Raw genomic sequence first — 26,043 nt, 5'->3', positions numbered from 1 at the left:
GTGTGAAAGGCAGTGGTTCTTAACCTGGGTTCGATCGAACCCTAGGGGTTCGGTGAGTCGGGCTCAGGGGTTCGGCGGAGGTCAAAACACTCAACGTGTTAGTAAAAACTTCTCCCTATCGGCGTATTACGGATACGGCAACAGCAGAAGTCAGACTGATTTGCAGGTGTGTAATTTGTTGTGAGTTTATGCACTGTGTTGGTTTTGTTCTTTGAACAAGGTGATGTTCATGCACGGTTCATTTTGTGCACCAGTAAAAAAACATGGTAACACTTTAGTATGGGGAACATATTCACCATTAATTAGTTGAACATGCAAATTAGTAACATATTGGCTCTTAACTAGTCATTATTAAGTACTTATTAATGCCTTATTCGGCATGGCCTTATTATAACGCTAACCCTCTAACCCTGGCCCTAACCTTCTAACCCTAACCAAATAACTCGAAATTAAGTCTTTGTTACTTAGAATATGTTCCCCTAGTGTCCAAAAAACTCTAAATTAAGTCTTTGTTACTTAGAATATGTTCCCCATACTAAAGTGTTACGAAAAACATATAACTTTGTCTTGAATTTGAAAAAAAAAAACCTCATTTTATTTTTCACTAAAGAAGGGTTCGGTGAATGCACATATGAAACTGGTGGGGTTCGGTACCTCAACCAAGGTTAAGAACCACTGAATTAAAACCTCTTTTTCTTTCAAAAGTGACAATTTTTATCTTTGCAAAGCTGGAATCTTCTGTACTTTGAGTACAGTAAGTGCACCAATGAGTACATGAGTGTCATACTATAGTGTGAAGGAGGTGACAGGCCATCACTTTGTGCTGGACAGCAATAAAAGCTGCAGATGTGTGTGAGTGTGTGAGCATGTATGTGTGTGTGTGTGTGCGTCCCAGCAGACCATGACATGTGAACAGTCACACATTCACACTGCTGTCAGGTGTTGAAGGTACATTCCTGATGGCATCTCACGGTGTGCACAGTGGTCACACCAAGTGCTGCCAGTGCGACACGTTTGCTCCTGCTGGCCGGCCAGTGACCCTGCTGGCAAATGATGGCGTGCACAGTATTCCCCGAAGGAAGGCCTGAGCTTTTCATCCAGTGCTTGTCAAGCAGGAGGGACGGGTCTTTGAGCAGCCTATTATCATGTCTGCATTTGAACAGGGACTACGTGTGGTGAGCAGAAGCAGGGGAGCACTCTCCCAATCTGCTTTAAATGTGCGAGTGCCTCTTAAAACCAGTTTTACTGCTCTGTTTACAACATCTGTGCTTTCTGCAAATCAGCTCGGGTTTGATTACATTCGATGTTACATAAGTTCAAGATATAGTACTTGCTTAGCTTCTTCCGCGGTACATCACAAAGTACTGCGATAGCGCAGATCGCTTTACCGCCACAGTGGTGTGCCGTCAGGGCCAGCAAGGCCTTCTCTGCTGGCCTAACATAACCAGAAATCATGATCATGATTAAAGATAAAATTATTTTTTTATTTACTTTCCCTAAATATCTAAAAGTATTCATATTCTCTTCATGTCATATTACCGTATTTACCGGAGTATAAGTCGCACCGGCCGAAAATGCATAATAAAGAAGGAAAAAACGTATATAAGTCGCATTTTTGGGGGAAATTTATTTGATAAAACCCAACACCGAGAATAGACATTTGAAAGGCAATTTAAAATAAATAAAGAATAGTGAACAACAGGCTGAATAAGTGTACGTTATATGACGCATAAATAACCAACTGAGAACGTGCCTGGTATGTTAACGTAACATATTATGGTAAGAGTCATTCAAATAACTATAACATATAGAACATGCTATACGTTTACCAAACAATCTGTCACTCCTAATCGCTAAATCCCATGAAATCTTATACGTCTAGTCTCTTACGTCCATCCATCCATCCATTTTCTACCGCTTATTCCCTTTGGGGTCGCGGGGGGCGCTGGAGCCTATCTAAATAATATTATTTTTAATATTTTACGGTAATGTGTTAATCATTTCACACATAAGTCACTCCTGAGTATAAGTCGCACCCAAACTATGAAAAAAAACTGCGACTTATAGTCCGAAAAATACGGCATGCTCTTTCCAGTGCTGTCGTTGTTAGGATAGAGCAGGTGTGTCAAACTCATTTTACAGCGGGGGCCACATGGAGAAAAATCTACTCCCAAGTGGGCCAAAGTGGTAAAATCACAGCACGATAACTTAAAAATAAAGACAACTTCAGATTGTTTTCTTTGTTTAAAAATAGAACAAGCACATTCTGAAATTGTACAAATCATAATGTTCTTGTTTTTTTTCCCACTTACTTGTTGCGGTTAATAGTGTATATACTTTATTTGTCGTTATTTATATTTTCTGAATATTATGTGATAATGTTCATCAGTCAACTCATTGGTGTTAATTTTCAATCTATCAAGATAAAACAATTATGTCAAAATCAAATTACAGGATGTTATTTATGGAGTTTGATCATTTTCCTCGACTGATGTACTAACATCATGTGGTTTATTTTGTACATATGTAGCATCATCTACAAATATACAAAGACTTGCTATTGTGACATCCAGTGGACACATTTAGAACAGCAGTTTCTTTCATTCATTATAATCATTCATATTATCATTCATTATTAGCATTCATTATTATCGGCCGATAAATGCTTTAAAATGTAATATCGGAAATTATCGGTATCGTTTTTTTAATTATCGGTATCGTTTTTTAAAAATTATTATCGGTATCGTTTTTTTAAAAAAATTAAATCAACATAAAAAACACAAGATACACTTACAACTAGTGCACCAACCCAAAAAACCTTCCCCCCATTATTTACACAAAAGAGTTGTTTCTTTCTGTTATTAATATGGAAAAGGACCTTATCTTCACCATACCTGGTTGTCCAAATTAGGCATAATAATGTGTTACTTACACGACTGTATATATCGGTATCGGTTGTTATCGGTATCGGTAATTAAAGAGTTGGACAATATCGGAATATCGGATATCGGCAAAAAGTAATTATCGGACATCCCTAATTTACATTGTAGATTGTCACTGAAGGCATCAAAACTATGAATGAACACATGTGGAGTTATGTACTTAACAAAAAAACGTGAAATAACTAAAAACAGGTTTTATATTCTAGTTTCTTCAAAATAGACACCCTTTGCTCTGATTACTGCTTTGCACACTCTTGGCATTCTCTCGATGAGCTTCAAGAGGTAGTCACCTGAAAGGGTTTTCACTTCACAGGTGTCATAGTTTTGATGCCTTCAGTGACAATCTACAATGTAAATAGTCATGAAAATAAAGAAAACACATTGAAATGAGAAGGTGTGTCCAAACATTTGGCCTGTACTGTATATACTGGTACTTTGTGGAATTATATGTTTACATAGAAATATTCTGCAAATGTTTATCTAAATACCTTAATTGTTTCCGTAGTAAAACGGGCTGATTAAAACAAAACAAAAACCCGAAAAGTAATTCATGTTTTTATACATCATTATTTATGAAATTAATAAGGTTTTGTCCTTTTTTTTTTTACCAAGTTTCAAGATGTTTATCAGTTTGTCAGGAACAAGGATGCAGCTTTGTGACGTGGCACCAAGATGAAGCGGAGGAGAGGCAAATGGTGAGTAAAAATAATATTGTTTAATAACCAAAATAAATTAGGAACAAAAGAAGGTGAGTGCAGCTAATTAGTGCACACAACATGGAACCTATTTTGTTTAAAGCAAAAGGCAAAGCAGAACTATAGAGAGAGCATAGCAATGACCCAACGCTGTAAGGAGGACAGCTCTGGACTGATTGGTAACTAGGCACAGGTGTGTCCCGGTTGCCAATCAATGCCTGGTGTGGCAGCCGGCACCCAGTCCAGGGAAAGTGAAACTACAAAAATAAGAGTACTAAGAGTACGAACTAAAACACCACACACTCTGGAAAAAAAACAATTCAAGCCTAAAACAGTCACAAGGGTGTGACGCACTTTGAGTTTCAATAGCTGCTTAAAGTGGATCATTTTAAAGTTAAAGTTAAAGTTAAAGTCTCAACGATAGTCACACACACACTAGGTGTGGTGAAATTATCCCCTGCATTTGACCCATCCCCATGTTCACCCCCTGGGAGGTGAGGGGAGCAGTGAGCAGCAGCGGGGGCCGCGCTCGGGAATCATTTTGGTGATTTAACCCCCAATTCCAACCCTTGATGCTGAGTGCCAAGCAGGGAGGCAATGGGTCCCATTTTTTATAATCTTTGGTATGACTCGGCCGGGGTTTGAACTCAAGACCTTCCAGTCTCAGGGCGGACACTCTAACCACAAGACCACTGAGCAGGTCAAGTTTTTGCATTTATTTATAAATTTGCACTTATAAATTTAGTGCATAGTTTGATTTTTTTTTTTTGCTTAATCTATTTCCTAATTTAGCCGTTAGCGAAGAAAAATCCATAAATTAACCGCACCTTTGTATAAGCCGCAGGGTTCAAAACTTGGGAAAAAAGGAGCTTACAGTCCGGAAAATGCGCTACATGTTATGTAGACCCCAAGGAAGTGTTTAAATGTAGAGAAAATAACATAAGATCCTGCTAATACGAGTCATCTTCCTCTACTACTGCGAGCACGCCTCGCTGTTGCCCCCTATTCAGGGGAGGAGGCACTGCACTGCACGAATGAGCACTTCTTTCGTGAAGTTACTGATTGGTTTCATTGTTTGGGTAGTGTCTCGTGGCCCCTGGTAGTCTACGTTGCTATATGCTACATAATGGTAAGTAATGGAGGGACTCGCTGAGGGTCTTAATGGGGGCATCTTCATCGCTCTGGAGGCGTCTGCCGCTTCTCGCGGGTAAAGATCTTTTTGTTGGCAGGTCCAACACGGGGAGGATTAACTAATGCTACCATTAGGGAATAAGTAATGGAAAGGGAAGGCATGCAGTAAATGAGGATTTAACATGGGGGGCCATATTCATTTCATCATAAAACAACCTGAATCTTCTACCCAACCTGCTGTGGCACAGAAACCCCTGTATTTTTTTTATTTATTTATCCCATTCATCTCAATCTAATATACTTGCAACAGATGCGGCCTGAAAGCTCGGAGCTTAAACACCCAAACAAGATTATTTTGCTCTCTAGTAGCATAGGCGGCTTGGCTTGATCACAGGGAAGCAAAATGTCAAAACATAATTTATGGAAGCTCAGGGAACGAAGGGGCTCAGAAAGAGAGGAATTGGAAGGACGGACCAGCTCAGACGAAAGCGTATTTCCATAAATGAAAGTGCATCGCAGAACATAAAAAGCACAGAATGTAAGTGGTTCCACTCCTTGTTTGTCGACGATAAAAAGGCGGTCGTGGTAATTGCCCGTCTCAAATAATGCGTCACAAAACTAATCCTTAGTCTGCGTATCATTACACGGAATCGAGAGCCCGAGGCAAAGAATCCCACGCAGTGATGACTCAGTCGCTGTGTTTTTTTCTAATTGAGGACGCCTGCAAAATAAGCCACCAGGGGCCAAAAAAAGTTGCGAGTACCACAACACTTTGATAAAGAAGGTGAGTAATGAACCAAGCCACAAAATAGATAAAGATAAGCTTTGGTGTACAAACCTTGTCTCAGTGTACAATCGTTTCATCCACCTATTTTGTGCCCGGCAGCACAGTCATTGTGGGCGGGCTGATCGATCTCCGATGCTCTTTCATTCAGCGGAGCAATGTTGTCGTTAGCTACGGTGCTACTTTGTGTCCTTTTTAGTTTTCTCAGCCTTTTTACAACATTGTTCTAGTTTTATTAGCTCAATATGAGTCCAAAGAAAGCAATGGATGTGTGGTTTGAAACATTAAGGTAGTATCCACAGCGTTGTCGACACTGCCCATCCACTCCCTTCCGCTTCATACCAAGTGGATTAATCAACAAGGTAAAGTTAATTATATTTTTTATTCTAATTATTGTAGTGACCTGGCTGTTAAAGTTTAATGACTTTGTGATTTCAAACTGTGTGTGCACCACAGGGATAGTGACAGCGTGTGTGTGTGTGAGTGTGCACGCTTGTGGGCAGGGCGGCTGCAAATGAGGATAATTTGGCTAGTTGTTGCCGTTTTGACTTTATTGTCATTAAATAAAAAGTTGATCCATCAATGCCCGTGACCTTGGATCCCTCAGGCGGTACTGCATCAAAAAGCGGCATCAATGTGTAAAGGATATCACTACATGGGCTCAGGAACACTTCAGAAAACCACTGTCAGTAACTACGGTTTGTCGCTACATCTGTAAGTGCAAGTTAAAACTTTACTAAGCAAAGCAAAAGCCATTTATCAACAACACTCAGAAACGCAGCCGGCTTCGCTGGGCCCGAGCTCATCTAAGATGAACTGATGTGGAAAAGTGTTCTGTGGTCTGACGAGTCCACATTTCAAATTGTTTTTGGAAACTGTGGACGTTGTTAAAGTTAAAGTACCAATGATTGTCACACACACACTAGGTGTGGTGAAATGTGTCCTCTGCATTTGACCCATCCCAAAATCTTTCTTTATTTTGTCAGAGGACAGTGATGTTATTGTGTGACATTGAAAGACTAAGCTAGCTATACAACAAATCCAGCTAACATTGCTAAGGAATCCTACACATATTTCTAAATTACTATTAGTACCGTAAATTCCGGACTATAAGCCCCAACATTTTTCCTAGGCTTTAAACCCTGCGGCTTATAAAACGTTGCTGCTAATTTATGGATTTTTCTTTGCTACTTCCATAATGTAAATAGATATATATTTTTTTTAAAACAAGCCAACACAGTGAATAGGTGTGTTATTGTTTGTTCTATGGCGCCATCTTTTGGACGAGTTTGCTCACTCCAGGTGCTGCTGGTACTGCAGTGTTATTCTGTTTAGACTGAGCTATGAACCGGAAGTACAAGTGCCGTTCCGTCTTCTAGGCATCCATAGCGTTTCTACTCGCATTGATTCTTCATTTATCACTCCAATCGACGTTTGCAATCTAAATCGTCCCATGTGTGATGTCTGTAGGAGTGTTTTCATGCATATTAGTACGCCGTATCGTTACGTAATGAAGCTAGCGTTGTTAGCATAAGCTAATATGCAAACATGTTTACGAGTGTCTTTGTAAGTATTATTACCTCCCAATGGCATTCTGTTTGTATTGTTTCAGTTTCGTAAATTCATTCAGACTTACTGAGTCTGTTTAGCTGATTGGAGAGCTACCTTCTGCAGCTAGTGGGTGCATGACGATGACTTCTGTTTTGTTCGATCAGCCATTTTACTGCCATACCGTTTGGAAACAATTAAGTTATGTAAATAAACATTTACAGAATCTTTAGGTGTGAATAACTAATTTCACAACATATATACAGGTGTCTGCAGCTTATAGGCCAGTGTGGTTAATATATGGAAAAATATTCTTTCTTCTAAAATTTACTGGGTGCGGCTCTATAGTCCGGAAAATACGGTACTTACTGTTTCATTGTCTCCTCCGTTGCCATAAATAGTAGGCATTGAGCCCACCTTTAAAAGTAGTTTTTTTTGTGAAGTTGAAGGTTTGTAGGTGAAGCAGGACTCTTCTTGGCGCATGCTCGGAGCGATGAGGCTTCAGATAAGGCTGAAAGTTATTGTAGTGACTTGTGCTTGTTAAAGCAAACCAACATTTTCCTCCGTTGAGACATGATGTTGTGGTGAAAACATAAATTAAACATGGTTGGCAAGCGTAAGGATGTTTCGGTACATTTCTACCGGATATGGATAATCCGCTGTCGTCACACTTGGAAAAATGTGACACTTGAATGGCCGCTTTGTAGGAAGGCAAGATTGTTTTATAAATATCTTGGCCATGCATTCACGGTTCGATTTCAAATTTTCGGGACTTATGCAGATGCCAAATACACATAAGCAGGTACCAACAGGTAAGAAACGTTGGTTTTGCATAATACGGCCCCTTTAAGTTGAGGTAATCAAAAAGGTCAACCAACGAACGAGATTTCTCTATAGAATCTCCTCTCTGGTCAACAAAAGCACCATGAGGATTCTAGCGGGAACTCTCGTTCAACCCTTTTTCGATTACGCATGCACCTCCTGGTACCCTAGCACCTCCAAAACCCTCAAATCTAGACTCCAAACATCCCAGAACAAGCTAGTCAGATTACTTCTAGACCTCCACCCCAGATCCCACCTCACTCCTACCCACTTATCCAAAGTGGGCTGGCTCAGGGTGGAGGACAGAGTAAAACAACTTGCACTGAGCCTAGTCTATAAAATCCGCTACACCTCCCTGATACCTAAGTACATGTCAAACTACTTCCTTAACGTAAATGACCGCCATAACCACAACACCAGGGGGAGCTCCACTAACCACGTTAAACCTAGATTCCGATCTAACAAAGGTCTTAACTCATTCTCTTTCTATGCCACATCAATTTGGAATGCGCTCCCAACAGGTATAAAAGAAAGGGCATCTCTATCCTCCTTCAAAACCGCACTAAAAGAAAACCTCCAGGCAACTTCAACCCTAAACTAACACCCTCCCCGGATTGTTGTTAATAATCAAATGCAGATATTTTTCTTATGCCTTCTGATCTCTCTCTCTCTCTCTATGTCCACTACTTGCTGTACATATCCTACCAAGTCAGACCTACACTGTTTCAATATCCATTTCTCTGTTCTCAATTGTTGATGACTGATGATAACAACCAAACCCCCCCCTCCACACCCCGGATTGTAAATAATGTAAATAATTCAATGTATACACCCTGATGATTGTCTTGTGTGATGACTGTAATATGATGATAGTATATATCTGTATCATGAATCAATGGACCCCGACTTAAACAAGTTAAAAAACTTATTTGGGTGTTACCATTTAGTGGTCCATTGTACAGAATATGTACTTCACTGTGCAACCTACTAATAAAAGTCTCAATCAATCAAAAGGTACCGCTGTATCTCTCTTCTTAACTAATGAATGCATTGTAATTAGGGATGATGTTCGAAAACCAGATCTCCCGATTGTTGGATAAGAAAAGAATCGATTCTATGGATTCGAAACCCCTTTTTGAGAAACGGTTCCCGTTATCGAAGCCACTATAGTAAAGAAAAACATTTGGTTCTTTGTTCAAATCCCTGGGAACGAATCCCGTGTCATAGGAAATGTCCTGTGGCACATCACAGGAAATGACGTAGCTCAGTCATTCGGCGGCAGATACAGAAGCAGCAACAACAATAGACCGGAAAAAAACGCTCCAAGGCATGGCTTCACTTTACTAAGAAATACGACAAGGAAACGGCGATCTGCAATTATTGCCAGATGACGAAGCACGCCCCTCTCCCTCTGCTTCAACCTGCAGTCCCAGTGATAGTGCCGGTGAGTAACTAACATTAACTGTTGCCGGTTCATTTCCATATCTGCTCACTTGTAGCCTTTAGGCTAAAATAAAGTTACCTCTTATGTCAACCAGGACTGCAGTAATGTTAGCCAGACTAACGCTACCCAAGCATAGTCAGTGGCTAACGGTAACGTTAGCTTTTTTGTATGTGTCTGATAACGTTAAAGGGGAACATTATCACCAGACCTATGTAAGCGTCAATATATACCTTGATGTTGCAGAAGAAAGACCATATATTCTTTTTAACCGATTTCCGAACTCTAAATGGGTGAATTTTGGCGAATTACACGCCTTTCTATTATTCGCTCTCGGAGCGATGACGTCACGTTGTGACGTCACATCGGGAAGCAATCCGCCATTTTCTCAAACACATTACAAACACCGAGTCAAATCAGCTCTGTTATTTTCCGTTTTTTCGACTGTTTTCCGTACCTTGGAGAGTATTGTATATTAAGTATGTGTCCATGAAAGGGCATTTTATGACATTTTTCTTAATACTTGTGTATGATTTTATTGTCATAATTCTATTGCATGATTTTTGTATCCCTTTAATTTAGGTAGCCAGGGACTGCAGATGGAAATGAGCTATTTAGCTATAATCTGGTACAGAACATATCTGTTTTTGAGCTTAATGTTTCTGTGCATTGTCGCTTCAAATAAAGACTAGACTAAACTCAACTAAAAAAAATTAATAACGAATTAACCTCAACAAGTAAATTAATGGTAATAACAATACATTTAAATATCAATAGCAATATAAAAAAACAATACAATTCAATTTGTACGTTTTAATTGTTGCTAGTCCTTTTTTCAATTAAAAAAAAAAAAAAATTCACTTATTCACTCACTTAGAGTGTGTAATTTTTGTGTCAAATAGAATTTTATCAAATGTTTGTTAATTAAAGGGGAACATTATCACCAGACCTATGTAAGCGTCAATATGTACCTTGATGTTGCAGAAAAAAGACCATATATTTTTTTAACCGATTTCCGAACTCTAAATGGGTGAATTTTGGCGAATTAAACGCCTTTCTAATATTCGCTCTCGGAGCGATGACGTCACAATGTGACGTCGCATCAGGAAGCAATCCGCCATTTTCTCAAACACCGAGTCAAATCAGCTCTGTTATTTTATGTTTTTTCGACTGTTTTCCGTACCTTGGAGACATCATGCCTTGTCGGTGTGTTGTCGGAGGGTGTAACAACACGAACAGGGACAGATTCAAGTTGCACCAGTGGCCCAAAGATGCGAAAGTGGCAAGAAATTGGACGTTTGTTCTGCACACTTTACCGACGAAAGCTATGCTACGACAGAGATGGCAAGAATGAGTGGATATCCTGCGACACTCAAAGGAGATGCATTTCCAACGATAAAGTCAAAGAAATCTGCTGCCAGACCCCCATTGAATCTGTCGGAGTGTGTGAGCAATTCAGGGACAAAGGACCTCTGTAGCACGGCAAGCAATGACGAGCGAGCTAAACCTCCTGGATGTCTTGGCTCACACCGTCCCTTATGCCACCGAAGATGATCAAGAGAAGAATATCGACCCTAGCTTCCCTGGCCTGCTGACATCAACTCCAAAACTGGACAGATCAGCTTTCAGGAAAAGAGAGCGGATGAGGGTATATCTACAGAATATATTAATTGATGAAAATTGGGCTGTCTGCACTCTCAAAGTGCATGTTGTTGCCAAATGTATTTCATATGGTGTAAACCTAGTTCATAGTTGTTAGTTTCCTTTAATGCCAAACAAACACATACCAATCGTTGGTTAGAAGGCGATCGCTGAATTCGTCCTCGCTTTCTCCCGTGTCGCTGGCTGTCGTGTCGTTTTCGTCGGTTTCGCTTGCATACGGTTCAAACCGATATGGCTCAATAGCTTCAGTTTCTTCTTCAATTTCCACACTACAACCATCCGTTTCAATATATGCGTAATCTGTTGAATCGCTTAAGCCGCTGAAATCAGAGTCTGAATCCGAGCTAATGTCGCTATAGCTTGCTGTTCTATGCGCCATGTTTGTTTGTGTTGGCATCACTATGTGACGTCACAGGAAAATGGACGGGTGTATATAACGATGGTTAAAATCAGGCACTTTGAAGCTTTTTTTAGGGATATTGCGTGATGGGTAAAATTTGAAAAAAACTTCGAAAAATAAAATAAGCCACTGGGAACTGATTTTTTAATGGTTTTAACCCTTCTGAAATTGTGATAATGTTCCCCTTTAACGATATCTTGTAGCCTACACCACTCCAGAGTTTGCAGGTCTGTCTAATAAACTAGTGCTTGCAAGATGTGAATGAAGATAATGTTAACGTTATCCTATTTCAGATGATGACATTCATGACAGCCAGAGTGACCAGGGCAGTGTTTGCTCTGTTTATTTCATTTGTTTCTTAAAAAATAAAAGTGAGCTTTTGTTAAACCAAGTATTGTGTGTTTTTTTTTTCCATACACACCAACCTATCTGGATTCGATAAGAGAATCGATAAGGAATCAGCTTAATAAGAGGATTCGATAATGGCATCGAAATCGATAATTTCTTAACAAATATCATCCCTAATTGTGATACATCATATAAGTATTAATACCTTTTTGCTGTGAAAGCGTTTTTTTGCTTCGGATTTCCACGAACAAAGCACAAAAAAACAACGACACTGCAAACCATGGACTTGGAGTACAGTACACGTCTGTGCCGTTCCATCACATTTCGATTCCGTACCGTCTGTGGAAATCATTTTAATAAATGCTTTGTCTAACCTCAGAGTTGAAAACAACATGACCATAGTCCTCGCCACGCTGAAATAGACAACTGCCAGTATATCATGTACCAACACTTCACATAATTATGTGGTTGGAAAAGTTTGCAAAGTACAGCAGCAGCACTCTGCGACAAGAACCCTTTAAATAGCAGCCACCGACAAAACATCCCTCCCGTCGTTTTGACGACAACAACGAGGGAGTGAGGACCAAATTGCCAGCAGGGGGCATCAACAGGCTGTTAGTATTACATTTGAACTTGGATGAATTCCAACTGCTCTATATGAAGGTTGGACTTAATTACATTTTAGGACTTTTTAATGACTTCTACCACTAAATGAGTCATCTTCTTTTTTGTACCCCACCTAAAACACACACAGTTGATGATGATGGCAACTTTACAAGGAACATTAGTGAAACGGCATAATTAGGCCCCTGTATGTCCTCTTTCGGCGTTTGCTTTCCAGTTTACTCACATCTGGTTGCAACTAAGTTGACTCATATTCCACATGTGGAATGTTCAGGGCCATTTAGACCCCCAATTGAGTTCTATTTCTGATCTCTTTTGAAGGTTGCATATTTGTCCATTGGGAGGACCGGTTGTCAATTCGCAAAATTGGATGCACTCTCATCCAGTACAGAATGTTCCAGTTCAAAATTAAGAATTTTGTGAGAGATTATATATTTCTATAAATAATACAAATTCACTTTGTCCATTCCGAACACCCACTTGTGAGAATAATCAGTGACGCTGCTTATACTGCAGGCCTGGGCAATTATTTTGACTCGGGGGCCAAATTTAGAGAAAAAAATGTGCCTGGGGGCCAGTATATCTATTTTTAGGAACACTAATACAAAACCTCACAATAATGTCTGATTGCTAAAAACTTTATGACAGACTGCCTTAAAAAACGGAATGGAATTTTAAATTTTTTTACTGAATGAGACACCCAGAATGTACATGAAAATAAAGAATGTGGGATTTACAATATTAACTATGAAGGATAAAACACTGAATATTGACAACATATGAACGTCACACCCCCTCTCCATCGACATATTTTACAATCAAGCGAAACGCAACAAAAATGCAACAAACAACGAAATATGAACGTGAAGGGTAAAAAAAACCCTACCTACAATCTAATATAATATCACTTTTCTTGCAGAACTTTGTTGTAAAATTCTCCTTCCGCGTCTGTACCTGACACCCGCGTTTCAGGCTGACACTCTGGAAACACTCAGTGGAAACGCTCCCCACCCACACTGCTTGGTGCCTCGTCTGAGCTGCTGTGACGTAGATTACCATAGTAACTAACCAGATGACCATAGTAACTAGTATATCATGCAAAAGCGCAGATTCCAACCATTGAAATACTTTGTATAGTTCAAGACTTACGGTCATTTAAAAACATCACTGCACATCATTAAGGCAGCTACAGTTTCCATCTTAAAGATCTAAAAAAATTATTTGGGAATGTCCGGCGGGCAAGATTGAAAAGTTTAACGGCCCCCGGGCCTTAATTTGCCCAGGTCTGTTATACTGGCTACTGGCAGTGTCAGGATGCGATCGTAATACCCACTAATGAATATTAGTATAATATATTCCGATATTAATTATTCCGATACGATATCTGCACGAATCATAGTGTATACCGTATTTTTCGGAGTATAAGTCGCACCGGAGTATAAGTCGCACCTGCCGAAAATGCATAATAAAAAAAGGAAAAAAACATATATAAGTCGCACTGTAGCCCGGCCAAACTATGAAAAACACTGCGACTTATAGTCCGAAAAATACGGTACTTGTATTATTTTGTAGTGTGGAACATACTTGCCAACCTTCCTGATTTTTCCAGGAGACTCCCGAATTTCAGTGCCCCTCCCGAAAATCTCCCAGGGCAACCATTCTCCCGAATTTCTCCCGGACACAACAATATTAAGGGTGTGCCGTGAAGGCACTGCCTTTAGCGTCTGCACACACGTTGTATGCAGCTTCTGCATACACACGAAAGTGACTGCAAGACATACTTGATCAACAGCCATACAGGTCACACTGAGGGTGGCCATATAAACAACTTTAACACTGCTACAAATATGCGCCACACTGTGAACCCACACCAAACAAGAATGACAAACACATTTCGGGAGAACATCCGCCCCGTAACACAACATCAACACAACAGAACAAATACCCAGAACCCCTTGCATCCCTAACTCTTCCGGGCTACAATATACACCCCCACTACCACCAAACCCCCCCCAAATCTCCCGAATTCGAAAGGTCTCAAGGCTGGCAAGTATGGTGTGGAATGTTACAAAAAAATGTATCAAGTGGAATTACTCTGAGAACAATGGCAGGTTTGAAAAGCAAAAATATGAAATATTTATGCTTTTAAAGTAGAGTGGAGTTATTTTTTTGGCCACAACAATTCTTTAAATTAAGCGCATGTTACTGTTTGTTGAATGATGCAGACACATTTGTTACTGGATGCCTTCTAACACGCTTCTGCCTTGGAGACTTTGTATCTGTAAGCGCTATGCGACTGCAATTACTTGACACCTGTTTATATTGACAAATGCGTTTTAGACCGCCCTATTTCAAAATGTTTAGTTGTGACGTATGTCTAGCTTGTGCGCTATTGTGTGCTTAGCTGTTGTGTGCTCGCTCTTGTAGCATACAGCCTACCATGTTTACCTTTTGGAAATGACTTAACTAAAACACAAGAAAAGATCAACCTTGTGTGATCATCAGAAGATATTTATCTGTTAACAGGTCGTCCAGCTTTGCACAAGTAAAGCCGATACAGGGCTGCTTGTATCAGATCTTATTGATGCGTGTTGATATCATCCAATACTTCAATATCTAATCGGTTCATGGGTGTTTTTTTTTTTCAATGCATCGCTGAGGAATGGCAGAGGGTTGAGTTGAGAGCCAAGAAAGTGGAACTAATGCAGATTCTGTGTAGCCTGTACATAATTTGAGAATTATATTAAATAAACTTGCTTTAGTGCAGGGGTGTCAAACTCATTTTAGCTCAGGGGCCCGCATGGAGGAAAATCTGTGCACATGTGGGCCGGACTATTAAAATCATGGTATTAAAACTTTTAAAAAATAAAAAAAAATAAAAAAAATAAAATAAAACTAGAAACTAGAAAATAAAGACAGCTTCAGATTGTTCTTATTGTCTTACGTTGGCCAAAAATAGAACAAACACATTCTGAAAATATTACAATAAAAATATAGAAAAAAATACCGGCAGCGGTAATGTTTAAATCCATGAAGGAAAGAAGAAAGTGAATGAATGTTTACAACTGAATAAATGTACATATGCATAAAAATTTGCTTTCTTTTGTATTATTTTTTTAATGAATTAAGTAACATTTATGACAACCTTTTTCCAAAACACAATAAAGAATGTGAGATATAACAGGATAATGCATACATTTATCATTTGTTTTCAAAACGCTTACAAAAAAGTGGGACCCCAAAAATGTACTACGGGACCCCATTTTTAAGACTTGATGGGGGTCCCTGGGACCCCATTTTGAAAACTCCTCGCGCCAACACTGATGGAGTATTGGTGCGTGCAAAACAGCAGCAGGTGGCTGCGGACTGCGGGCCGGTTCTAATACTAATCAAATATCATCCCGGGGGCCATAGATAATTCATTCGGGCCTTGACTTTGACACCCCTGCTTTAGTGCCATCCAGGATCATCATTAAAAGCCCCTGGAATGAGCAGGACAGGACCCCTTTAAGTCCCATTTCCAACTAGCGGTAAAGTGTGACACGGTCCTTGTAAACGATCACATTTGCATTACTGTCATTCTTAAGGAGTGATCAGATGCTTTGTTTAAGTACATTTTCATTTTTGCGGTGAGATTTATGTCATGTCATCAAGGTGCAAATGAGGTTGAATTTATATTCTATTAAATTCCTGCTAATGTTCGGAGGTAATTACACAAGCTATAACATCCTAAAACATTTTCAATTAAGTCTATTTCCAAAATCTTTGCATGTTCTGAACCACTGCTCGTCTTTTCCTCACTATGAGAAGTTTTGAAAGCCCACTTGGGCTTTTGTGTACAACAGACTATGCTGAATGTGGCCCTCCAGATGCTATATTAAGGAAAATGCACATATGGAAGATGTGTTGTTTTATATATGTTTCTGCAAAAAACCACATCAATTAGTTCTGTTCATTCGTCCTTCGTCACATCTGGTTGAAATAAACCCCGCTGGTTTAATTTTCTACCCACTACACATCCTCACTTATCCATTCACAGATGTCCACAATTGCACACTGTTAAAAGCTCGGTTGCATTAAGTGTGATAAAATCCTAGGAGACAAAAACGCAACGTTGAACCCCCCACCAGATGTTGGGTTCTAACATTTGTACATTAATGATGTGACTGCCAGTATTGTCACCCGGTAGTTTATTTCAAATTCACGTAGTCCCATTAATTATTACTAGAGATGTCCGATATTATCGGCCGATAAATGCGTTAAAATGTAATATCGGAAATTATCGGTATCGTTTTTTTTTAGGGATGTTCGATAATGGCTTTTTGCCGATATCCGATATTCCGATATTGTCCGACTCCTTAATTACAGATACTGATATCAACCGATATATGCAGTCGTGGAATTAACACAGTATTATGCCTAATTTGGACAACCAGGTATGGTGAAGATAAGGTACTTTTTAAAAAAATTAATAAAACAAGATAAATAAATTAAAAACATTTTCTTGAATACAAAAGAAAGTAAAACAATATAAAAACAGTTACATAGAAACTAGTAATTAATGAAAATGAGTAAAATTAACTGTTAAAGGTTAGTACTATTAGTGGACCAGCAGCACGCACAATCATGTGTGCTTACGGACTGTATCCCTTGCAGACTGTATTGATATATATTGATATATAATGTAGGAACCAGAATATTAATAACAGAAAGAAACAACCCTTTTGTGTGAATGAGTGTATGGAGGAGGGAGGTTTTTTGGGTTGGTGCACTAATTGTAAGTGTATCTTGTGTTTTTTTATGTTCATTTAATTAAAAAATTAAAATACAAAAATAAATAAAATAAAAAAACGATACCAATAATAAAAAAAAAACGATACCGATAATTTCCGAGATTACATTTTAACGCATTTAGGCCGATATTATCGGACATCTCTAGTTTTACTTTCTTTTTTATTCAAGAAAATGTTTTTAATTTATTTATCTTATTTTATTTTATTAATTTTTTTAAAAGTACCTTATCTTCACCATACCCGGTTGTCCAAATTAGGCATAATAATGTGTTAATTCCACGACTGTATACATCGATTGATATCGGTATGGGTTGATATCGGTATCGGTAATTAAAGAGTTGGACAATATCGGAATATCGGCAAAAAGCCATTATCGGACATCCCTAATTATTACCGTATTTTCAGGACCTTCAGGACCATAGGGCACACCGGATTATAAGGCGCATTGCCGATGAGCGGGTCTATTCAGGTCTTTTTTCATACAAAAGGCGCACCGGATTATAACGCGCAGTAAAGTGGTCATATTTTTATTTCAGCAAGACAATGCCAAGCCACATTCTGCACGTGTTACCACAGCGTGGCTTCGTAGTAAATGAGTGTGGGTACTAGACTGTCCTGTCTCCCATTGAAAATGTGTGGCGCATTATGAAGCCTAAAATACCACAACGGAGACCCCGGACTGTTGAACAACTTAAGCTGTACATCAAGCAAGAATGGGAAAGAATTCCACCTGAAATGCTTCATATATTGGTCTCCTCAGTTCCCAAACGTTTACTGAGTGTTGTTAAAAGGAAAGACCATGTAACACAGTGGTAAAAATGCCCCTGTGCCAACTTTTTTGCAATGTGTTGCTGCCATTAAATTCTAAATTAAGTTTCTCAGTTCGAACATTAAGTACCTTGTCTTTGCAGTCTATTCAATTGAATATAAGTTGAAAAGGATTTGCAAATCATTGTGTTCTGTTTTTATTTACGATTTTTACAACGTGCCAACTTCAGTTGCATGCTAACTGAATCAGGCACGCAGCTGTGTGACAATTTCTACTACCTTTTAATTATATATGGCGGTATGAGGCTAAATTCCTCACTCGGTAAAAATCGCTGTTTGGCCCTCGAACCAGTCAAACATTTTCCACTTTGACCCTTGGAGGCAAAACGTTTGAGCACCCCTGCGATAAGAGTTTTTAATACTATCGTCTGATCGTGATAATGCATGTTGATGACACATTTCAGCTGTGTCCTGCAGATTGGACAGCCACAAGCAAAAGAAGGCATCCTCAAACAATGCAACGCCCTTGCTAATCTCTCACAGTGCAGCCACCAAATCACTAATCCTCACTTCCACGGCAGCAATTTAACTGTTTCTTACAGGTACCATTATCACTGGAGGATGAGAGGATAAGGGATAGTTAAACACACCACAGGAAAACAGCATAGCTAATTGCTAGGCTGAAGCTCTTGAATGTAAACAAGGGTGGATCGATACTAAATATGGTATCAGTATATAGTCGATACAGCAGTGATTAGATCAATAATTCATCTGTTTTGCACTGTTGATTTTATTATAAAATAATATGGAAATATTTGAATATGAACTAATATTGTCAGATTACAGTTATGACCAAACATGTAATCAATAAATGATGATGAAAATTGTAAATATAAACATTGGGTAACACTTTAGTACGGGTAACATATTCTAAGTAACAAAGACTTCATTTATAGTTATTTTGTTAGTTAGGGTTAGGGTTGGACCTTAACCCTAACCCTAACCCTAACCCTCAATAAGTACTTAATAATGACTAATTAAAGGCCTACTGAAACCCACTACTACCGACCACCCAGTCTGATAGTTTATATATCAATGATGAAATCTTAACATTGCAACACATGCAATGCTTTAGCTTACTAAAGTGCAATTTTAAATTTTGCGCGAAATATCCTGCTGAAAACGTCTCGGTATGATGACGTCAGCGCGTTACGTCACGGATTGTGGAGGACATTTTGGGACAGCATGGTGGCCAGCTATTAAGTCGTCTGTTTTCATCGCAAAATTCCACAGTATTCTGGACATCTGTGTTGATGAATCTTTTGCAATTTGTTCAATGAACAATGGAGACAGCAAAGAAGAAAGCTGTAGGTGGGAAGCGGTGTATTGCGGCCGGCTGCAGCAACACAAACACAGCCGGTGTTTCATTGTTTACATTCCCGGAAGATGACAGTCACGCTTTACCATTGGCCTGTGGAGAACTGGGACAACAGAGACTCTTACCAGGAGGACTTTGAGTTGGATACGCAGACGCGGTACCGTGAGTACGCATGCAGCTGCGGCTTCCAAACATTTGATCGCTTGCCCGTACGTGCGTGCCGCTATGTGCATGTCACGTATGTAACTTTGGGGACTTTGGGGAAATATATGTGCTCTATGAACTTTGGGGAGGTGAACGGTACTTTGGGCTGTGGGATTGAGTGTGTTGTGCAGGTGTTTGAGTTGTATTGGCGGGTTATATGGACGGGAGGGGGGAGGTGTTTGTTATGCGGGATTAATTTGTGGCATATTAAATATAAGCCTGGTTGTGTTGTGGCTAATAGAGTATATATATGTCTTGTGTTTATTTACTCTTTTAGTCATTCCCAGCTGAATATCAGGTCCCACCCGCCTCTCACAGCATCTTCCCTATCTGAATCGCTCCCACTGCCCTCTCGTCCTTCACTCTCACTTTCCTCATCCATGAATCTTTCATCCTCGCTCAAATTAATGGGGAAATCGTTGCTTTCTCGGTCCGAATCGCTCTCGCTGCTGGTGGCCATGATTGTAAACAATGTGCGGATGTGAGGAGCTCCACAACTTGTGACGTCACGCTACTTCCGGTACAGGCAAGGCCTTTTTATCAGCGACCAAAAGTTGCAAACTTTATCGTCGATGTTCTCTACTAAATCCTTTCAGCAAAAATATGGCAATATCGCAAAATGATCAAGTATGACACATAGAATGGACCTGCTATCCCCGTTTAAATAAGAAAATCGCATTTCAGTAGGCCTTTAAGAGCCAATATGTTACTAATTTGCATGTTAATAAGCAACTAATTAATGGTGAATATGTTCCCCATACCGAACATTGATATGCCCAATACTGCCACTGTGCCTACTTGGTATTGGATCGACACCGACATTTCCAAAACTAATGCAAAGTATCCAACAGAAAAATAAGTGAGCATTAGATTATAACAAGACTGTAGATAAAACAATGTTGAAGCAAAAAGTAACCAGATATCAACAATAAATTAGCAAGTAGATTAATATTAGTTTTTTAAGAAAATAATACAACCAGAAATAATTGCAATATGTTAGCACATACATCAGCAACTACAGTTGCAGCCTTTTTTTTTTTTACTTGTTTTGAAATGGTTCTATTATCATTTATATGCCGAATAATATTTCGTAATATATACTGTTATCGAAAGAGGCTGCAATATAACTTGCAAGATATATTTCAGTCCATATCGCCCATCCCTAATTATTTCACGGCCCGGGCCAAGACCCGCTCAAATGCCGCGACCATCCTTAAGGATAAAGATGGTATCATTGAACATATGAAAAGATCTGCTCCACAGAATTGTACAATGATTACTAAGACGTGCACTGCTCTTATTGTCCAGTCTCTCCCTCTCTTCCAGCTTAGAGCTATTGCTTTTTGTCAGATTCCTCCAGTGAATTACTTCCAACTGAAATGATATTATCATTATCTTGTGATATGTGACATCTTGTTTGTATCATTTCCTCTCACTTCTTCGTGTCCACGGTCCTCTTCAAAAGACCGACGACCAATATGACATATTTATTGACCTGCTCTGTGTTTGCCAGAAAACGTGGCCATGATGTGCAAGACTGTGCTCGATCAGATTGATTCCTTCCAATCCGCTTTGTTATTTGAGCAAAACCTATCAGATGCGGTTAATTGAGTCCTATCAGGCATGATCCTTCAGTGAACTGATGTGCGTTATTAATTGTTGATTAGCATCTACGAAAGTGGGAATCAATTAAATATTCTCCGAGCATGAGTTGCGTACCGTGATCCAAGATGATGAGTTGTGCGCTGGACTGAATGTTTCCTGCATCATTTTCCGCCAGGCACTGGTAAAAACCCTCGTCAGACTTGACCAGGCCCAGAACCTGCAGGTTGTGCTCCTTCTACACAATGTACAGAAAGTAAAGAGGCTGGTAATAGCACATGACAATACATATTTGCCAGGAAAAATGATTGTGTTACAAGAAAACATTATGTACATTTCCATGCATTAAAATTAGTCTGATTCCTCAAAAAAAAAATTTTTTTCTATTTTTCATACCGATAAACGGTACTCGGGCTGCAACTAACGATTAATTTGATAATCGATTAATCTGTCGATTGTTACTTTGATTAATCGATTAATAATCAGACAAATATTACGTCTCTAATGGCTATGTTGACGTTAAATAGCAGACATTGCTATTTGCGCTACAAACATGACGCTACTACCAACAATGTATCGGGGCGGATGCAGGTCCGAAGCAAAGAAAGACCGGCGGGTGATTTTTTCCCAAAGAAGTAGTGTGGAACTATCACTCTGGTGGCTATTTATTGCTACCACACACATTTCTGATAGCTTGTATTATCATTTAGATTTCAGCATCGAAAGTCACTTTCTAGTTTAGCAGGAAAATCGGCCGAAAATACCTCCTCGTCTTTGAGCAAACGCCAGCGAGTGAAAGCCGAGGCAATGTTGATCCTGACTGTCCGTTTTTCTTGTTTTGTCTCCTCAGACAAAACTTTTCGTTTCTTTGGTTGTTTTGGAGCTTTGGCCATGATAGCAGTCATTTGCACGTAGGCGTTCTTCTTCCTTGTTTTCTGGCGGCACATAAGTGTTCGCATCGACTTCCGTCTTTTAAAAAAAATGGTGAAAGGGGGGAGTGACGTATGCTGTAAAGCGAATCAGCACATTTGTAGTTTTTTGCATGGCAGGCTTTTCAAAGTTGCTAAGTGCTAGTAAAAGCGATACAGGCCATGACAGAGGAGTCATTCAACTAGTTGTAAGTCCATGTATCGTCCCAAAAGTTATGTCAATATTCTACGAAGGTTAAAAAATTACTTAGTGCTGCTTTAATCCGAGCCAATTTATTTTTAGAAATCAGACTGATTTGGTGGGAGATTTTTTCCGAAAGAAGTGGTGTGGAACTATCACTCTGGTGGCTATTTATTGCTACCACGCACATTTCTGATAGCTTACGTTAGTATTATCGTTTTGATTTCAGCATCGAAAGTCACTTACTAGTTTAGCAGTAAAATCGGCCGAAAATACCTCCTCGTCTTTGAGCAAACGCCAGCGAGTGAAAGCCATGGCAATGTTGATCCTGACTGTCCGTTTTTCTTGTTTTGTCTCCTCAGACAAAACTTTTCGTTTCTTTGGTTGTTTTGGAGCTTCGGTCATGATAGCAGTCATTTGCACATGTGGGTTCCTGCCACCCTTCTCAAAGTTGCTAAGTGCCAGTAAAAGCGATACAGGCCATGACATAGAAGTCATTCAACTAGTTGTAAGTCCATGTATCGTCCCAAAAGTTATGTAAATATTCTACGAAGGTTGAAAAGTTACTGAGTGCTGCTTTAATCCGAGCCAATTTAATTGAGGAATCAGACTGATTTGGTGCATGAAAACGTGCTGACTGAAGAGACAAATTAGCATACAATTATCTTGAAGTAGTCGCTCGGGATGACAGCGTCTCCATTCTTCACCCATTTCACAGTCGGGGCCGGGGAACCCGACACTTCGCACTCAAACACGATGTCCATGGACTCATGGGCGTAGATGTTGGCTGGCCGCTTCGCATACTGGGGTGGAACTATGGAGGACAAAGCAACACAACAAATTAAAAGCAATCCATGGTATGAAATAGGATAAAACATAAATGATGTAATTCCATTAAGGTTATGTCTGGTCTGACCATGAAAGCAAATGAAAAAGGTCAAATAATGTTACGCTGCCTCCTCAGGTGCCAAATTACAAAGAGGAAACAGCAACAATAACAGTATAATCCAATAATAGTACAATCCATGCACCTGTGACCTTGCTAGCAGATGTTTAAGACTTTAAATCCTCATCAAAAGAATCAATATCCTTATTCTGCATTACAGAGAAGGCAATAAAACAACAGGACTATCAGAGCGTTTGCATGGAAGGCAAGCTGAGGCAAACACTTGCGTACAGTGTGTCCCCTGGTTCTGGTAATGAGGACCAGACAGGAGTTATTTGATCTTCTGCGGCAAAACAGGACCTCATCAATCAGTGGTGGAACAAGGTCAACGGGAGCGCGTCCTCTGTATGTAATTGGACAGGGCAGTGCATGTGTGGGGAGACTTTGCATGGATGCGTTGTGTGCTTGATTGTATCCAATCTGCATTCACTGATAAGCGCCGACCTCATTGACCAGTAGGGATGGGTTAAAAAAAATAAAAATCACTCCTATCGCTTATGGATCGATATTGCTTAAAGGGGAACATTATCACCAGACCTATGTAAGCGTCAATATATACCTTGATGTTGCAGAAAAAAGACCATATATTTTTTTAACCGATTTCCGAACTCTAAATGGGTGAATTTTGGCGAATTAAACGCCTTTCTATTATTACAACGTGACGTCACATCGGGAAGCAATCCGCTATTTTCTCAAACACATTACAAACACAGAGTCAAATCAGCTGTTATTTTCTGTTTTTTCGACTGTTTTCCGTACCTTGGAGACATCATGCCTCGTCGGTGTGTTGTCGGAGGGTGTAACAACACGAACAGGGACGGATTCAAGTTGCACCAGTGGCCCAAAGATGCGAAAGTGGCAAGAAATTGGACGTTTGTTCCGCACACTTTACAGACGAAAGCTATGCTACGACAGAGATGGCAAGAATGTGTGGATATCCTGCGACACTTCAACGATAAAGTCAAAGAAATCTGCCGCCAGACCCCCAGGAAAAGAGAGCGGATGAGGGTATGTCTACAGAATATATTAATTGATGAAAATTGGGCTGTCTGCACTCTCAAAGTGCATGTTGTTGCCAAATGTATTTCATATGCTGTAAACCTAGTTCATAGTTGTTAGTTTCCTTTAATGCCAAACAAACACATACCAATCGTTGGTTAGAAGGCGATCGCCGAATTCGTCCTCGCTTTCTCCCGTGTCGCTGGCTGTCGTGTCGTTTTCGCTTGCATACGGTTCAAACCGATATGGCTCAATAGCTTCAGTTTCTTCTTCAATTTCGTTTTCGCTACCTGCCTCCACACTACAACCATCCGTTTCAATACATGCGTAATCTGTTGAATCGCTTAAGCCGCTGAAATCCGAGTCTGAATCCGAGCTAATGTCGCTATAAACTTGCTGTTCTACCCGCCATGTTTGTTTGTGTTGGCATCACTGTGTGACGTCACAGGAAAATGGACGGGTGTATATAACGATGGTTAAAATCAGGCACTTTGAAGCTTTTTTTAGGGATATTGCGTGATGGGTAAAATTTTGAAAAAAACTTCGAAAAATAAAATAAGCCACTGGGAACTGATTTTTAATGGTTTTAACCCTTCTGAAATTGTGATAATGTTCCCCTTTAAAGAGGGAATGCACTTTTTTTTGGAATTTTGCACATCATTTACAATCCCTGTGTAAGACAAGAGAACAATTTCTTTTTTTATGCATTCTAATTTGCAAAATACGGCAAGTAAGAGGTGGCTAACAATGCAGCTAACAGGAGTACACTATTCCGCCGTCTGAAAAAACATCCAAAAAGCGCCAAATAATTTTACCCGGTATCGACTCGGAACAAAAATGTGTGGTATCTTACATCCCTACTGTACACAGTCATACTTGCTAACCCTCCCGATTTTCCCGGGAGACTCCCGAATTTCAGTGCCCCTCCCGAAAATCTCCCGGGGCAACCATTCTCCCAAATTTCTCCCGATTTCCACCCTGACAACAATATTGGGGGCGTGCATTAAAGGCACTGCCTTTGCGTGCCGGCCCAGTCACATAATATCTATGGAATTTCACACACACAAGTGAATGCAACCTATACTTGATCAATAGCCATACAGGTCACACTGAGGGTGGCCGTATAAACAACTTTAACACTGTTACACATATGCGCCACACTGTGGCGCCACACCAAACAAGAATGACAAACACATTTCGGGAGAACATCCGCACCGTAACACAACAGAACAAATACCCAGAACCCCTTGCAGCACTAACTCTTTTGGGACGCACCAATAAACACCCCCCACCACCCCCTACCCTCCCACCTCAACCTCTCCCCCTCCCCCTCCATCTCCCGAATTCAGAGGTCTCAAGGTTGGCAAGTATGTACACAGTACTATCCTCGAGTGCTCCGAAAAAACAAGAGCACACTTCCAGCCTTCACAATAAATAAGGGCCACTAGAAAAATTGCTTACATATTGCCAAAAGTATTTGGCCACACATCCAAATGATCAGAATCAGGTGTCCTAATCACTTGGCCCGGCCACAGGTGTATAAAATCAAGCTCTTAGGCGTGGAGAGTGTTTCTACAAACATTTGTGAAAGAATGGGCCGCTCTCAGGAGCTCAATGATTTCCAGCGTGGAACTGTCATAGGATGCCACCTGTGCAACGAATCCAGTCGTGAAATTTCTTCGCTCCTAAATATTCCAAAGTCAACTGTCAGCTTTATTATAAGAAAATGGAAGAGTTTGGGAACAACAGCAACTCAGCCACCAAGTGGGAGGCCATGTAAACTGACAGAGAGGGGTCAGCGGATGCTGAAGCGCATAGTGCAAAGACGTTCTGCACAGTCAGTTGC

At 39.9% G+C, this 26,043-nt stretch overlaps 1 protein-coding gene across 8 annotated transcripts in view; it reads right to left on the bottom strand.

Moving 5' to 3' along the window:
- Nucleotides 1-26,043, bottom strand: part of neo1a (neogenin 1a) — a 450,891-nt gene that overhangs the window by 114,077 nt on the left and 310,771 nt on the right. For all 8 annotated transcript variants that reach the window (XM_061974884.2, XM_061974877.2, XM_061974881.2 and 5 more), the window contains exons 6-7: nucleotides 22,912-23,066; nucleotides 21,260-21,380 (exon numbers count right to left, since the gene is read on the bottom strand). In XM_061974884.2, the coding sequence (XP_061830868.2) occupies nucleotides 21,260-21,380; nucleotides 22,912-23,066 (276 nt within the window). The remainder of the gene's footprint in view (nucleotides 1-21,259; nucleotides 21,381-22,911; nucleotides 23,067-26,043) is intronic.

This window comes from Nerophis lumbriciformis, linkage group LG15, assembly GCF_033978685.3.
Source record: "Nerophis lumbriciformis linkage group LG15, RoL_Nlum_v2.1, whole genome shotgun sequence".
NCBI classification, from domain to species: Eukaryota; Metazoa; Chordata; class Actinopteri; order Syngnathiformes; family Syngnathidae; genus Nerophis; species Nerophis lumbriciformis.
Note: the sequence above shows the minus strand (reverse complement) of the source record. Positions and strands in the feature narration are given on the sequence as shown.